Raw genomic sequence first — 18,246 nt, 5'->3', positions numbered from 1 at the left:
TAATTTCTGTTAGCCAGCGCAGGTAAAACTCTCAAATTATTACCAGTTAGAAACCATCTAAATGTAGTTCTTTTTCTTCTTCCAGCCACACACCAATTTTTGAACAACTTTGTAAACAGTAATTACTCAAGAGAAAACACAACATTTGTCCAACTATGTCTTCATGACACAAGCAACAGATCTTCAACACAAAAGCAAAGACCATGAATCTTTAAAAATATTTTAAGATGATCCCTGTGGGCCTTCAAACTCAGGATTTTCTGATTCTGTGAGTATTAAACATTATTATGTGTTACGGCAGTAGTAAAATGAGTCCCTTTCTCAAACGTTCTTTTAAAACAGTGCATGTGCATTTCCACACATTCAAGCACTGCAATTATATTCAAGATTCCAGTTTTATTTTTACAAAACAAATGAAGTTCCCTCAGTGAACATTTCTGAAGTGGATATTATGAGTAGACCATTCTCCCCATTTCTACAGAATTTGAACACAGTGCCTGACAAAAATCAGCAGCACTAGCAAAGCACCAGATGACTTTCAAAGAGAAGAGTGAGAAGACAGGCCCTGCAAGACAGATGGAAAAGAAAGCCTGGCTAATATCAAGGTGTCAAACGACTGTTAAAAATAATTTAGATTACAAATAATTTGAAAACAATTCCTTTAGAGTGGGCAATAAATTGGTACTCACTGGTATACAATATTCGACCATTGGGTAATGCAACTTATGCCCCTTAGCCGTACGGCCAGAAAAGAAACAGCTCTGACAGACATCATAGTTGAAATGTTTTAAGCTCCGGTACCTGTGGGGACATTAAAGACAGTGATTAGAGCTTCCTAAAATCAACATTAAGTTGATTTATTTATTCAGGTTTTCCTTAGGAGCATCTATATGCATAAGCAAAGCAACAAAGCAGAAAATACATACAATATCCTTTTTACTAAATATAGCCGCCAGGAGAATGATAGTTTTTTATTTATTTTTAAGCCAAAACTGGATTATGTAATGATTCATCTCCAGACTCCACCTACCATTACTTTTATAGTATAGCGGTTCTGACTGGATGAGGTTATATCATTTGTCTGAAACTAAAATGAGCTAGCTGAGGCAAATTGAATAGCTACTGAATGGTTTTTATATTAAATTGATTTCTGAGAGCAGTTTTCAGTACCCATCCATGTTTTTCCCACAGTGAATTTCATGTTTTGTTTTGCATGTAAGTAAGTGTTTATAAATGCAAAGGTCCACTTTTAAAGATGCTGAGGCAAAAGATTGTAGTTTTTACTCAAGAGCCCATGTATTAAATGGCAGCACCTGCTTACTGCTAAGACGCTAGACACGTTGGTTGTTTTGTTGGTTTTTTTTTTTGGCAGATCTCTAATATCATTAGAGACAGTAAAAAATGAGTAATTCTTTTGCCTTTCCTTCTCTTCTGCCTCCATGTTCTCCCTTTCCACACTAGATATTTCAATATAGACAAGATGCATCAGCTCCAACTTAGGCATCTACAAAATACATAAACTGGAGCTTAGCCACTCTACGCTCTGACAAGTGTTAATTAAGAAAAACTGAAACATCTATCTTTCATCTCCTCATAAAACAGGCAAAAGACTTAGATCAGATTAATAACTTCTGGAAGTACTTAACACCTCCATATTTATAGTGAAAGAAGACAATCACTAGCTCTTACAAGACTGACTAAAGTTTGCATGTCTAAAGCTAGGTGGGATGAGTCTGACCAAAGATTCACATTACTATCCTTTAGCATAGCAGAAGCAAGGAGAAAGAGAAAGCATAAGGAACAAAAATGACTCATCTGCCTCAATATCTGAAGAAAAGCCTTGGAATCACTTAAAGATATGGCCAATTTATCATTCCTAAATAAAACACTGAATTATATAACCACAATAGTGGAAAAGTGAACAGTTATATTTAGATCTGCTCCCCTAATTCGTTTTGCATCTTTTATAATCTGGAGCAATCAACACACAGATGTATGTTAGCTGTAACTGTACTCACAAAGGGCACCGAACAGCCAAAGCCTCATGATTCATAGTAAAAGCAGTGTTCAGGAGAATAACAAGAATATTCTTGGAGCCATTTTTCCTTTGAGAATTCACAGCTTCCGTTGAACAGTCTAAACTTATACCATGTTCAATGTTTCAAGATAGGAACTGTGCAAGACTGTGCAAGTTTCATCACAGTAACACATAAATGTTTGTGCTAAGCAAGGAAGGATTGCTGCTGAAGGGAGCTCAGTACTGGCTGACATGACTGACTGCTTCATCGCATTTACGGAGGAGATCAGGGCAGGTAACCAATTCACCTCCTGCCCTATGTGAGACATAGATGAGCTTTTTTTTTTTCTTACTCATCAGTTTCTTTTGCTCTCGTGTGCACAGAACATACGGAGAGCATTTAAACTTCCATTTGCTGCCTCTTGTATCCACCAGTGTCAAAATATTTGACAACAGCCCATTCTGCTCATCTGTCAGTCACAAGACCACTGCGTATTTACCAGTGGGACAAGATGAGCCCGAAACATAGTGGTTCAGGTGCTCCTGCACAGAGATCCACACTGTGGTCTAACCAGGGATGGCAGCTCCTATCTTAAGTGGATAAAATGGTGAAAAAGCAAATATGGAATGTGTACTTGTTGTATGTAAAAAAGTAGGTATTTTCAGAGAAACTCTGCACCAAGCTCCCCTTCTCTTACCTGAAGCCAACAATTGGACATTCTTTGCAGATGTTGCACTTGGCCTGATGTTTTGCTGTTTCTGCAGCTGCCACGCGGTGCAGAACTGGTAGCCATACCATAGACTGTGGCTCTAAGTGCATCCAATCTATAAATTGTTTTACAGTAATTTCTGGCTTATTGTGGTTCTGTGGAAAGTATACATATATATGAATTTAAAATAATAAAAATAAAAAGAAATACAATTTTAAAAGCCTCGACAAACAATTTTTCTTTAGAATAAAAAAAATACAATCCTATGTTAATCCATTCAGTGTCAAATTAATAAATAACCTGTTAAAGGATACATGAAACAGTCTTGATGCAAATACAGAAAACAAGACAGACAGGAAGAAAGCAGAGGGCTAAACATCTGGGATAGAGGAGACAGGTGGTAATAAAGATGGAGCAGTCCACGATAAAGGCATCTTTGAACTGAAAGGACTCAAAAAAAGGGAGAGAGCGCTAAAGGGAAGAATCTTCTGCATTTCCAATATGGCAATCTTGTCATTTAAGATTGATGCCAGACTGCTAAAAGACAGTACTGCCTCCAAGGGTCTAGTAACTGCCATAAGACTCATGAAAAAAAATTAAATTGTATTCTGAGTCCATGGTATTCTTTCCAGTTAGCATGTTAAATACAGACATAAGTAAGTTTTTTCTAAAAAAGAGAAAAATAAATCTGTCACTTTATATGCAATCATTGAAAAAAATGCAGAAGAGCTAAAATGATAGCATGACTGTTTTAAGATCAAATAAACATGTTTCCATTCAAGTTGTAACTAATAGAGAAACCTCGCTATAGAGGAATTATGTTCAACCTATTTGTCAGCAATAAGAACAGACACTGCCTTTCTAAGCACACTGTAACAGAACACAATTTAAAATGAAAGCTACACTTAAAATTGTAACACATGATTAAAAGCAACACAAGGCTTCTTAAACTCAAGCCTTTTTATTTTTGCTACTAGGAGGAAAAAAGAAATAATGTGCTTTCCCCACCAGCAAAATACTTGTTTTCACTAGGATGAGATAGCTCTGACATCCTGCTGCATACCTTGTGCTTTCCTAATTATAAATCATAGAATTGTTGAATGAATTGGGTTAGAAAGGACCTTAGAGATCATCCAATTTCAACCCCCTGCAATGGGCAGGCTGCCAGCCACCTGATCAGGCTGCCCAGGGCTCCATCTAACCTGGCCCCGATCACCGCAACAGATGGGGCACTCACAATACTACAATCATAGAATCATAGAATGGCCTGGGTTGAAAAGAACCACAATGATCATCGAGTTTCAACCCCCCTGCTATGTGCAAGGTCACCAACCACTAGCCCAGGCGGTCTTCATCCAGCCTGGCCTTGAATGCCTCCAGGGATGGGGCATCCACAACCTCCTTGGGCAACCTGTTCCAGTGTGTCACCACCCTCTGTGTGAAAAACATCCTCTTAATATCTAACCTAAACCTCCCCTGTCTCAGTTTAAAACCATTCTCCCTTGTCCTGTCACTATCTACTCTCGTAGACAGCCATTCCCCTTCCTGTTTATATGCTCCCTCCAAGTACTGGAAGGCCGCAATAAAGTCTCTCCGGCGCCTTCTCTTCTATTGCTCTGGGCAACCTGTTTCAGCATCTCATCATCCCTTGAGTAAAGAATTTTCTGCTAACATCTAATCTAAATATCTTCTCTTTTAGTTTTAAACCATTCCCCTTTTTCCTATCACTATCATACCATCTAAAAAGTCAGTTGTTCTCCTGTTTATAAGCCATTAAAGGAAGGCCATAATGAGGTCCCTCTGGAGTCTTCTCCAGGCTGAATAAGCACATCTCCCTCAGCCTCTACCCTCAAAGGAGAGGTGCTCCACCCTCTGAACTCAATCCTACAGCTCCACCTCTTTCTTGTGCTGGGGGTCTTATGCCTGGATGTAGTACTCTTGATGAGACCTCACAAGGAAGAGAACTTGAGGCAATTCATGTGAGATGAGAGATGCAAATAGATCATCAGTGTAATCACAATACTATAAAACACATTGAAACACCACCTTACTACTGTATCTCACTAACAGATGAACAGTGTGGGTGATTGGGCAGATGACTTGAGGAACATATAAGATTGCTCCTCTGTGCTACACAAAATCTGCCGCTAACAAGTTAATAATTCATTTTAGTATGACTTGAACCACTAGAGGTCCATGATAGATATCTCAATCTTCATCCCTTGTTGTCTGAAACAGCAATGTTAAAACCTTAGAGGTTTTAACATTAACTGGTTAAAACAACTTCCATATGTATCCAGCAAATTATTCAAGATTTCTACATACAGTCTCTCAATCAATTATCTCAGAGTTCAGAAGTGAATTAAAAAAGCTAAATAAAAAAATAGCTGTAAAAAAAAAGGCTAGCACAACTGGATTTTCAGAGCACAGGATGAGAGCAAAAGTGTCTTAAAAGAATGGTGAAAGAAAAATTTATTACAAGTTCTTTGTAACACTTTATCTGCTGGATTCAATAAAACTGCAGATACTCAAGTCAGTAATTTTATTTATAGTGATATTTTAATCCATATATAATTTCTGACAATGCATAAAGCAGTCACTTTCAGAGAAGTAATGTACTCTGGATGTACAGTTATCACTACAACACAGCCAGAGCCTTAGGCATCCCTGACAAATCCTAAGTTAGGTTGTGTTCCATTGGGACAACATCTTCCTTCTCATCTTCTTTAAACAGATAGAAACTCCTTGCAGCCTCATTAATTGCCTGTATGCAGTATGAACTTGAACAGCAGGCTGTGAGACAGCTTTATTTTATGTTCTGATCTGCTGCATAGAGGTTCACGAAATATAAATGACTGCGGTTGAAATTTCATGCAACTCCAAGCTCTACTGTCAGAAAAATAATGCTAAATAATTTCCTGCTGCATAGAGTCAAAAATTACTATTGCCATCATTTTCCTGTTCTGTTGAGATCACATCTTGTTCCAACAGGTAAAAGTACACAGTCCTTACAGAATCAGGTTTGAACAATGTGAAGCAGGGTAAAATGGCTGCTACAAAAATTTTAACACCACTCATAGCAGCTAATATTGCCATTAACACCAGTATTTATGCATTCTTTTGCTAGAAAATAATTTGATTGTCTCCTAAATGATGAAACAATCTTTCACAGCTCATCTTTAACAATAACTTCCCAGTAATTTTAACAATTTAGTTGCAGGATCATATTTGTTTCTGTAAGAAAACTTAATGGCAAGCTAAGTTTTTAAGTCCCTCTGCTATTTTTACACCAGGTAAATCTTACAGAGCTCATGACAGGTTTTTCCCATTAAGTTTTTGCTATCTCACCTGCTGGAAGCAGCTGCGCACGCTGGGTTCAATGTTGCTGCCACCAAAAGCCGCCACCTCACCCAGCTGCCGGGGGATCTGGATGGCATCATGCAGCAGCAGGCCAAGCTGCCTCTGGTCGCACATTTCTGTGGGACCTGACACTTCCTTGAAGAGATCTGCAACACCAACAAGAGGCACCAGCTCGTTTCATTTTCATCCATGCCCCTCTTAGTAAAACAACAGCTTGAGTTCCTTTAATCCAAATGTAGGCACAGATGACTGCCTGCCCATTTCCAACAGTGCACCCTCTCCTAAATCTTGACTACTTTGACTACTTTTGCTGGATCTGTAACCATACAAACAAGAGGAATCAGGCCAGATGAACTGCACTATACAGCTACATAAGGTACTTTCCAATACATAACATTATTATGGCTCCTACTACTCACAACCAGCTATGTGACAAAGAAAGAGACATGACAAAACTGATACAACTTTTTGTGCTCAACAGGAATCATGTTTGCTTCCTAGAAAACCACATCTGTTTCTATACACGTTTTTTTTTTATTGATTCCCTTTCCTAAAGCACATGACGAGCCCTGCAGTGTAAGTGGGGCTCTGGGAAGCTGATGCAACAGAAAAATTTGAGGCTGAAAGGATCAAGTAAATTGTTCCCAGCACAGACACTTACTGGGAAAAAAGATAGTGCTTGTACCTACTTAAGAGTCACAGAAAAGTATTGAATTAATAGAACTGTACACAGCCCAGAAAATATTTCTTAGTTTCTCTATAAATTTGATTGAGCTCTTTTGAGATTTTTAAGTGTTAAAATTTTCAGCTAAAAACCCACATTACTTCCAACAATCCTCCTTTTATGAACTTTATAGTTGTGTAGATTCTTATTTAGTCACAAGATTAATCTCTTCTGAAATATCTTAAACACAGTTCTTCTTAGAAAAGAGTTTTAAATTCTGCGGATGGTGTAAGTTACAAAAGAATCATGAATTCTCGGTTTTCAGTTAAAGTTGGCTTTTACAATCTCTTTTTGCACTCAGTTGCTGGCTTGGATTAAAGCTCCAAATAATGTTAAAAAGAAAAAAATAAAAATAAAAATCATTAATACTATACTACTATATTCCTACTTCATGTTTCCTACCCGAACAAATGTTAATAGATTAGAAAGACAAGAAATTTGAAAATTCAATCTGATTGCACTTAATGATTGAGAAACAGACAAGCTTCTTTCAGAAACATTCAAGAGAAACTGTTTTATTATGCTCCATAAAATGTTTTATACTTCATTTGGAGTAACTGTCAAGCTTTGCCAGCACATTTCAGAAAGATGGCTCATATCTTTTCTCTTGGAAAGGGAACTAAGGCAGAAGAAAGTATTTTCACCTCATGGACAACAGCACTGACAGAACAAGCACTGCCCTGTTGTAGGCTTGCAGCTGCAACTGGAATAGTTTTCAAGTATATAAGAGTCCAGTTCAAAAAATGATGAAGTAAAAAATACCTGCTTGATTTTTTAATCAGGCAGTGTCAGTGGAGACAGGCACCACAAGAGCAATTTGCTCACTGCTGCCGCTGGGAGGAGGAGGAAACTTTCCCAAGCCCTAAAGCTTCAGTTGACTGTGAGCTAAAAAACAGAAATAAAATGACGTGGCAAGATAGAGAAGGAGAGTGATCAGCTTAGGCTGATGCAAGGAAATCAGCAAACACAGTGGAGAGCTCAAACTCATCCATAATACCCCAGAAAAAAACAACAACTTAACACTGGTATCTATGCCATATAATTGAATGTCAGTGTCCAAAGGAGTTAATGAATGGCATCCTCCTCCCTGCAAATCCTCAGTGCCATTAGTGTGACAGTGTTCAACTCAAGGCACAGAAAGCAAAAATGTCCCTACTATCTGGCCAACAACATCCTTATAAAAACCCATGAGCTGTATCCTAGCAAAGGAGATTCAAAAAGCAGCTGTAAAGTGGCAGACATGGGAGATGGGCTCACTGATGAAAATCAACCAACTCTTTCCCCCAGAATCACCAAGAATGATGTGAGGGCAAGGTAAGGCCAGAGATCATTTCCCATATATAGCTCACATATGCCCCTTTGTTTTGGGGACCAAATAGAGTGTAACACTGATACAGCTAGATCAGATAACCAGCCTCTCAAAATGGAAAAAATAAAAAGGGGGCCATGAACCATTTGCTCTATAACTGAAGATGTAAACAGTTTACCACAATGTGACTATGTTCACAGGTCCATTTTTATCCACAGGAGCACCCAGGCATCTGCTTGAAGCTAAGCATGTCTTTTAAGCATTTTCAAGAATAGGCATTCTTTAATTGAGGTTTCAGTGTTTTTCGGAAGTAATTGAGATTTTTTTAATTAAAGATTCATTCTCATGTCAACTCTGCAGTGCAGTGTATTTAAAAGAAGCTTACTTTAAAAATAAAACCTTTAGAAATGGTTGAATTGAGAAGATCTCCCTGTATTGGAAATGAATGTGCGGTCACCAAAATTACTATTTTTACTGGAAAAAAGTGAATGTGACTAATGCTGACTGGTAAAAAGATAGAAGAAAATAAAAAAAGTTTGATATTAGAAAAAGAAGTGCAAAAGTTTGATTTTTCCCAAAATGGAAGAGAAAAAGATGAAGGTCAACTTTATTGGTAAATTGGAATTGTCATTCCTTGTTTAACATATTATTTCAGAAATCTAACATCTCAGCAGCCCAAAAATTATGTTTCTTCAAGCTGATTCCTGAAAATCTAAACTCTGTGCAGGCTGAGACAGAAAACACCTGAGCAGAAAGCTGGATAAGCAGTTTACAAACAATTGAAAGGTTCATACAAAACTTTTCTTAAAAACAAGAAATTTGCCTGTTTTATAACCAGCTACTTTGAGAAGAAATGCCTTTCTACTTGAGCAACATTTAATACCCTGTCAGCACGGTCTATGCCCTGCTTAAGGACTCCAACCACACCTTTACAATGCCTGCCCACAGCTTACAATGACTGAGATTGCCAAAGACTCAGAAATACTTAGAAGAAATACAGCCAAAAAGCAAAGGCAAACATCAGAAATTAGTGTGAGAAAGGAAAAATCAGAAGGCAGAAATTCATATAAAGGACTCATATTTGGAGGTCTGTTTTTCTTTCAAGTGGCTTTTCTTTATTATTTTTTTTCAAAATATTAGTATTATCAATGTTTTTCACAAGAGAATCTGAAAGCACTCATCAGAGATAGGAAAATCTGTCTCAGCAGTATATGAGTAGTAGGAGATGATAAAAACAAAACCAAGACAGGTCACACTGGAGGTCAGTTTGTGACACGTGATGACCCCAAAATGCTGACTGCATTCCTACCAAATGCCAACAACCCATACACATCACTGCAATTTCATTCATTTCTCCACAAAATTTCTTTCACACTGAAGAAATATTTTGCTTTCTGACATTTCCACAGCTAATCAAGAAAGAAACAATAAAGCTAATAATACACAAAAGATATCACAGCCAGGCATACTGATCAAAAACAAAAAAAGTGCATGCATTAACTGACTATTAATTCTCTACTATTTCAGTTTCAGATGTATTTCATGTTGAAGTTATGACCATTTGGCACGAAATTCTCCTGGGACTTATTCTGCATTAATTTTCTTGGTCTTTTCAAAAAAAAAACTGCAGATTTGCTGCTGCTTTTATTTCACCATTAAGCACAAAGCAAAGACACGAAAACTAATCCACTGCAGTCATTTCCTCATTTTGCTGTCAGTGTCTGTATTATTAAGCAACTGCAAGTATACTAACTGGTTAGTGACAGCAGTTTTAAGTGAGCTTATTCTCAGTAGGAATTATTTTTTTAACCATCTTTTTGTAGGGCTATCATTCTGTTAACCGCAGCCTAACTCCCAAGCTGTAGAAAACTGTTCAATTTTGCACCAAATTGCAAATTACCTTCTGAATTGTCATTGCTAAACAAAGATATGCCCACAAGACCATTTAGTTATGGACTATTTCACTGATACGTCAAATGACAAAGAAATTAAATACCAAGTCTTAGTAAGGGCTCTACTTCAGATGCTGAAATATGCCTCAATACATAAGCATTGAGCAAAAGTACAAATAGCTTATGCATATTTCAGCATCTGAAATTTTCAATCCAGGATTACAAGATGACTTACAAACATTTTTAAAGAAAGCAGAAATTGATGCAGAACTTCAAAAGCCCATGGCAAATGATGTTGCTAACCATTTTATACGGTTTCTCCAAACATCTAAGGCAACTACTGCAATGAAAAGCAATTTTAAGACTATGTGCCTAATATATAACTGTCAATCACCTATGATGCTTTTATACAATGCCTAATCTCTCATTCTGTATTTCTCATGAGGTTCTGTCAAAGTTTATTGATTCTCTTCTACTCCTGCAATTATTTTGATCAAATATTTTCAGCAAATATTTTCAAACTGCTCAGTATTTCTCAAGCTTGTAAGGTTATTTAAATCAATATCATTTAAACTTTCATTGTACAATTCTGGCAATAAGCACATGTACTGGAAAATTATCGTCAGAGTTCAAACCATCTTTCTCATACACATAAGAAAAAGTTGCTTGTCATCATTTGTTAAAATCAGAAAAGGGTTAAAGAAAATTAGTCAAATAGACCACTTCTCCGGCTTCTATACAGCTACGTTTTCCTTTGCTTTTGGAAGAATTGTAATGCTGTGAAATATGACTGTGCATAACTCACATCAATACTTTCCAGTCAGAGTATAGATCCTACATCCTCCACTGTCACAGATGATTACAAAAACAGTTCTTTTTTACTTATAAAGAAATAGTTTGGCTGCAGGCACAAGAAATGTAATACCGCAAATTTTCCAACAATTTGCATCATTAATATATGCGACTTTAAATTATATACAAAAACGCATTTTATAAAACACATTCTTACATCTGTACTTCTCTTCCAGAAGGCCCTTAGATAGAGACATCAAACCAATTTTCAGGGATTGGACTCGAATTTTTCCAGTTCGGCCACTGAAATTATAAAAATAGAACAACGTAATGTAGTTAGTTTCATTTCAGTATAACTCAAGTCTATTCAAAACAAAAAGTCATCGGTGAGTTCTGTTTCATATCTCAAAACAAATTAACAGTTTGCAACACTTTAAGAATGGTTTCATTACAAAAACTCAGCTAAATAGTTTATATGTCAAAACAGTGCACGCTGCTCCAAAAGGGCAGAAATTTAGCTCTATTCTTGATATGACTTAAGAATGAGAAACATACTGAAAAGAGGCATATAAGCATGCAGCAAGAAATCTAGTATGAAATGAGCACTTCGCTCTAACACCAAGTTTTCATATTGAAGGAATTTCTTCCACTTCATTTTTTCATTCTGTCTAAAATGTTCTGACATACATGTGCACCAACACAGAGTCAATGACATGCAGTAATTAGACAATGTGGAGCTGTTATTCTTTCTAAGGAACATGACCTTGGGCTCATCTTGTCCAATGTGAAAAGAAATCCACAAACCTCCAAAGCACAAGGCAAACCTTAAGCAAACTTAATAGACAAAGATCTATCAAAGCAAGTGATTTTAAACCCACAAGAAAAACACTGTTCAAACAGATGCTAAAACAATAAAACCCATGTATATGGAAAAGGACAATTTTAGAGTTCAAGATCAGAGCAAGAAACATATTCTGTGAGAGATCTGATGATTTCTGTTTCCAAAGACTAGAAAACACTGTACAATTTGTCTTTAGATGAGACACAGCAAACAGATCATGAGCAGTAGTTAAATTGTATGTATTTGCACACGGCACCCTGCATTTAAGGTTAGATGAGTCCTTCTCCAGCAAGTAAGATTATAATAAAATTAATCTCATCCAAAACACTGGTTTGATCACTTTTGTGATGGAATATGATATATCCTTTAATTACTTCTGGAGTGGTTATTAGATATCCCTTTATATCTTTTCCCCAATCAACAAACGTTCTGCTAATTTACTTCACAAATGCTGCACTGAATACAAGATTATTAATTTATTCCTGGTTTCTCAGTACACTACCTAACCACCCTACAAATATTAATGCATTTGTCTTCACAACCATCACCTAATCTTGTGAGACTAGACAGTATTATCTTCTCCATCCCACAAGTTGAAACAGAGGTACAGAGAAATTATTGCCAAATTAATCAAAAGCGCCCATTACTTTTACTGCCTATCTTGAAAACCAGGACCCAATTTTCCAGAATGTTGTAAAAGTGCCATCTATTTTATACATTCAAGCTTAGCTTCAAATTACCTCTTTCAATCACAGACAAGACATCATTCTGAGCCTAACTCATAAATGGTTCTTTTTGCAACTCTGATAACGCTTTCAGTGTCCTTTCCTGAATATGGTTATCTGTGTTTTAAATTTGTATTCAAAGGAAAAATAAAGCAGAACATTCGCTTGTGTTTGATTTGATTAAGGACTGCCCAGAGTATTTGTGCAATTGTTTGTTAAAGGAAGAAACTCAGGAGAACTCGGCAGCTTAACAGTAAGAGCACGCACATAGAGGCTTCAAAGCTCTCCAGGTTTCAACAGGTTGTTGCTGGGACTGTGAAAAAGCTACTTTGCACAAAAACTACTTCCTTAATAAATTATAAATGGAATTCAAAAGCCTACAATATTATGTTTTTCTAAAGAGCGACATATTTTCCCCCAACCTTTTTCTTGGAAATAGCTAAATATTAGCAGTGAAGTTTTATCTATAACAAAACAAACAAGCAAACATCACAAAAAGCATGCACACAAGAAAACCACCAACAAAACTTCACACTAAATCTACAGACTTTGTAGCATTGATACTTCTTATTCAATGATTTAAGTTTGCCCAGTTTACAGAGCTACAAAATCAGCGAGGCTGTGAGATCATTTGGTCCAACTCCCTGCTCAGAGTGGACTCATCTAAAGCAGGTTGCCCAGGACCATGCTGTCTAGTTGGGTATTGAAAAACTTCAAGGATGGAAACTCCACAGTGTCTCTGGACAACCCATGCCACTGTGCTTGATCACCCTCACAATGCAAAAATATTTTTCTTACATATTTAAGTGGAATTTTCTGTGTTTCAGTTTATGCCCATTGCCTCCTATTATGTCACTAGGCACAAGTAAGAAGGGCCCAGCTTTACCCTCTCTTCTGCTCCCATCAGGTATCAGTGCACACAGATGAGATCCCCCTCAGTCTTTTCTCTAGGCTGAACAGTTGCAGCTCTCAGCCTCTCCATCAGATATTTCTAGCCCTTAATCATCTCTGCAGTCCTTTCACCAGACTCTACCCAGTACGCTCAGATCTCTTATAATAGGAAGCCAAGGACTGCCAAGAAGAGCTCTCCACATGTGACCTCACCTGTGCTGAGTAGAAGGACAGGATCATTATCTACCTGCTGATAACACCATTGCTAATGCAGTCCAGGAGCCTGTTGGCCTTTGCCACAAGCACATTTTGTTGATTCGTGTTCAACTTGGTTTCCAACAGGACCCTGAAGATCTTTTCTGCAAAGCTGCTTTCCAGCCAGTAGACTTCCTGCCTGTTCAGAGTCATGGGGTTTTTCCATCCCCTTGCCATTTCCCTTCATTGAACATAATGACATTTTCATTGGCCCACTTCTCGAGCCTGTCCAGGTCCCTCTGAATTCCACAACCATCTTGTTGTGCTTTGTATACAGACACCTCAAATCAAGGTCTTGCAGTGGAAAGGTTCAGGAAGCTTTAAAACTTGAATTCATACAAAATTTATGACTCAAATGTTTAGAATTAAATGTTAGCATTAAAGCAATACAAGCATGCCTGTCATTAAAAAGTCAATTGGTAAGACCAGTTCAGCAGCTCAGATATTATTCACTCTGATCTTGGTTAAGGAAACACCAAACCATCGTATTTCTATTAAGTGGTGTAAAGTTGCCCATTCTCAGACAATTTAATGACAGGCAGTATAAAAAATGGCACATTATTGACCTCTGATCTGTCTTCAGGTAAAAATGGCAAGCACTCTGTATGATTACAAAAAGTCATTCACCACCTCCTGCCCCAGTCTAAGGACTTGCCAACCTTATAATGTGACACTGACATTCTCTGTCCTCAAACAAACTGCATTTTTTTCCCCTCTTTCTTTTTAGAAAGAAAAGAGAGTGGTTAGAGAGATTAGGGAAAGGAGGAAATTCTAAAAATCTTTTTTTTCTAGATTATTTGTTTGTCTGTACTTAAGTTTCTGGCAGAATCCGGGCTGTATGCCTCAGGTATGAACTCCCTATTTTACCTTCATCTACTGCTTGTCGGGAGCTGGCAGAGAATCCAGAATTAATTCAAGTTTTAAACCTGCCAAAAGTAGCATCAAAAAAGAAAAAAAAAACAAGTTTCACATATTTTCCAGGCATGGTAGGACAGAGAGTGCCTTCAAGGTGCAATACCACAGAGAAAACTAGCTTAGTGGGAAATCACATAGGCCAAGGAAAGAGGCCATACTCATCAGTGGGTACCATGATGCACAGGTAGAGAGGCAAGAGAGAGTTGAGTACAATTAACTTTGTAGCATGTTTTGGACTCTCCATCCAAGGAGGGACAAACCATTCAACTGTTTCAGAGATCCAACACAGCTGCAGAGAATATTAAACAACTTTTTTCTGCAAAAAATGACTATTACTACCTTACAGTATCATAGACAAATGACAAAAAAATAGCCACAGCATTAATATAGAGAGTGCTTTTATCCTATATTGTATTTCAGTAGATAGCAGAATTTGTGGATGCATAAAGGCAGTGACAGTGGCGGGCAGCAAGAATAAGAAATACAGGTGCAACAGGTCCACGATATCTGAAACAGAAACTATGTTCCTCATTCCCCCCACTCCCCAGGGGCTGTAGTGCAAGAGCATGTATGACAGACTTTAAAATATCTGAAATAACTAATTTTAAGGGTTGTTATCCCATACTGAGAGCTATCAGTCCATTTTCATTGGACATTTTAGAAAATCTGACAGTAAACAGTCCAGAACAATAACCACCAGCTACTGCTTCTGGATGATTTAAACACAGGCCTGCCTGCATGATTTAATTGATCAATCACTTTATTTCATGGCTCTCATTTGAAAAAGGCAAAGTATTTATTTTTAATTTTATTTTAAAAATCATCTGACTAATTAACTCAAGGTGCTTTAAGTTTGCAAAATGTTTATAGGGCAAATGTTGCTTTCTGGAACAACCCGTGAGTCCTTGAAGAAGTAAAAGTCACCAAGTAAATTTAATCTGTTTCTCTCCTCTGCTCAGCTTGAAGGATGAATCATTCCTGATGTGTCAGGAAATATCAGAACACAACAGCCTTGTCTACTATTTCCAAAAATAATTTGGTTCTTTTTAAGGGCCAAAGACATCTGTAGGTAAGTCTGAAGAACTTTCTAACTTGCCATCAATCTGTGAATCCGTAATTAAATCTCAGGTTAATAGCATGCGACTAACAGATGCTTATTGTAGACAGTTTAATGATTTGAAAGATTGTATACGTACAACACCAGTGCAATAAACAACTGAAATGCCAAGAGACAAATTAGTCCTTTCCTAAAGGCAAATTAAAAAAAAAAATACAGTTGAAAATTGGTGCCTGTTCTCTTTCAGCAAACTTTTTTTCTTGAATGGAGTTGACAGGGGAGCAAGGAAACACGCTGTAAGAGGTAACCTTCATCCTCCATTTTTAGAAGTTTGAAGTAATATTAAAGCCTTTCATCAGTTTGAACAATTACCTATACTAATGCTTTCAATGTTAACAGCAAGGGGAAGTGGGAGCAACAGGAAACATTACTGAAAGAGAACGGTTTGTTGCTTACTATATGCATTTTAAATATGAACAGATTAAACAACTGATGTCTAACTGAACTTAGGAAACAAAGGTAAACCAAAAAAATAATGTATGAGTGACAGTTTGAAAATAAAACCCTAGTAACTACAGAAAAAATTCTCTGACCTTATTAAGCCTCTCATTCTAAATATCCAACAATATTTAAGTGAAGCAAGCCACTCATCTACTGCTGTAAGTGAAACGTATATTCATCCACAATACAAAGATCTGCAAAATAAAAACATTTGCCCAAAGAAGTCCCAGTCATTATTTTATGTGCTCTCCAATATTCCAGAAGTAATGACAAGGAACTAATGACTAATTAACATAACTGTCCCATTAGACAAAAATATTGGAATGCTAAAACATAACAAGTAGTCAGCATATAACTGGCAAACAGTCATGTGTACTCTTCACAACTCTTTCAGGTGCCTGCCACAATAACTAAAATAAAATTTTAAAAATCTGTGAAGTATAGGAGCACTGGTCTGTGCACTATGGACTGTTGCAATTTCTCATTTTAAGCTACTGCACTTTAATCTCTGTATCAAAATTATCTAAAGGTATGACTTTTTGAAAAAGAACTTACTCAGGCTGAATCGTTTTTCTACTGTGAATACTTCATCCAGAAAGTACATCTGAAAAATTCATATAACAGTCCTACAAGTCTAGCATTTTTGATACATGATGTGCTATCTTCATACACACTAAGTTAATACATCACTAAATTCCTATAAACACCATGAACAGAAGCATATTACTTACCTATCATACACATTGAGTAGCCAGTTAAGACACATATCCACACAGAGAGGAACATTAACCATGTTACTGTGTTTCTCTTCAAGTCCACTGTAGATGGTAGTAAGACAGCTGATCACATCCTGGACACCAATGAGCTGGTCATTTTGACTCAACTTGTGCTGTCTGAAAATTTCAGTTGTTGTGTTCAGTTCCAACAGATCCACTAACAACAGGGAAACAAGGAAAAAAAAAGGCATGAATACAGACACCTGCGCATAACGCTGAAATAATTGTTCACGTGCATATTGTAGCAAACAATGTAGATAATTAGACAAGAAGCTATTTTCATTTACTAACATTACAGAGAAAATAACATTCTCTGCAAGAAGTTCACAGCATTTTGGTACAACATATTTAAAAAAAAAACGGATCAACAAGAACACCATAATGGCACTGCACAGTTTAGCAGAACATCTAGAAAGCCACTGAATTAGTTTGTGCAATTAGAGAATCCTAACTTCAGATGCGTGCACTTTAGGAGTCCACTAGACTTAGTTTTCTGCATTTACCATACAGCTGAATCACATTTCAAGATTATCGCTTTAGATTAAACATAAAGCAAAGCAAATTCTTAGGTGAAAATATTCTCCAAAATGCAGTAGGTATGTACTGAGGCCTGATTAAATCAATTACAGTGGCTAAATGGAGGCTTGAAAGAAAGTAGGGTGAAGGACAGTGAAGTTTGTTTTGTTTTCCAGGACACTGAAATCTATGCTTACCAAAAACCATTTTCAACTCCTTTGTTACAGCATGCTTTCTATCACAGTTGATACCACATTTTACAGATGAAATGGGTTTAATACCAAATCTCACACAGATGTGAGATTGTGAAAACATTGTTTTGGCATGGTACAAATAAAAAGCTGCCTAAGAACTCTTCTAATTCCTCTTGCAAAACAAAGTGAAAAAAAGAAATACATTTAGTGTACAGGAAGGAAGAGTAATATAAGTCAAAGGGTAGTAAAACTCCAGTGATATTTTTGGACAGAAGCGAGCACTTGAGCAAAACAAACAAAAGATATATATATATATTTATTTTTTTTTAATAGCATGCGTGTTACAGTATATATATAAGAATTGTCCTGAGCTTATGCGAGTTTCTGGAGATCCAGGAATGCATTTATACTATAACTGTCATTTCTCAAAGGAAATGAAACATGATGTGTTACAAATTGCTCTGTACCAATGGTGCTCAATAGGGACCCCAGAAGGGCAGTTTGTGCAAATTAGGTAAGTCTAGCTTGGGCTGAAAATAAGTACAGCAGAAAAAAAAGCAGGAGCAAGACAACATTAACCACTATGAGCAATATGTCAAAGATGTACTGAGCATCTAGCAGAAAAAAATAAGGTTATCAGCCAAAAGAAGGTTATATTTCCAATTCCATTGCCTTAATCTACCTTTCCTAACATAAATGCAAAATGAGAAACTTTAACATTGATTCTACTCTGACTTTACCAGGGACATATGTATGTTTGTTTTTCATTTC

General features: G+C 36.9%; 1 protein-coding gene across 3 annotated transcripts in view; it reads right to left on the bottom strand.

The window, feature by feature from the left end:
* The window catches only part of LOC100551145 (utrophin), a 259,447-nt gene that overhangs the window by 33,807 nt on the left and 207,394 nt on the right, over positions 1 to 18,246 (bottom strand). For all 3 annotated transcript variants that reach the window (XM_010707135.2, XM_010707136.3, XM_010707137.3), the window contains 5 exons: positions 16,721 to 16,922; positions 11,022 to 11,107; positions 6,076 to 6,233; positions 2,716 to 2,882; positions 690 to 801 (listed from right to left, as the gene is read on the bottom strand). In XM_010707135.2, the coding sequence (XP_010705437.2) occupies positions 690 to 801; positions 2,716 to 2,882; positions 6,076 to 6,233; positions 11,022 to 11,107; positions 16,721 to 16,922 (725 nt within the window). The remainder of the gene's footprint in view (positions 1 to 689; positions 802 to 2,715; positions 2,883 to 6,075; positions 6,234 to 11,021; positions 11,108 to 16,720; positions 16,923 to 18,246) is intronic.

This window comes from Meleagris gallopavo, chromosome 2 (genome assembly GCF_000146605.3).
Source record: "Meleagris gallopavo isolate NT-WF06-2002-E0010 breed Aviagen turkey brand Nicholas breeding stock chromosome 2, Turkey_5.1, whole genome shotgun sequence".
Lineage (NCBI taxonomy): Eukaryota > Metazoa > Chordata > Aves > Galliformes > Phasianidae > Meleagris > Meleagris gallopavo.
The sequence above is the reverse complement of the archived record's forward strand: the minus strand, read 5'-3'. Positions and strand labels throughout refer to the sequence as shown.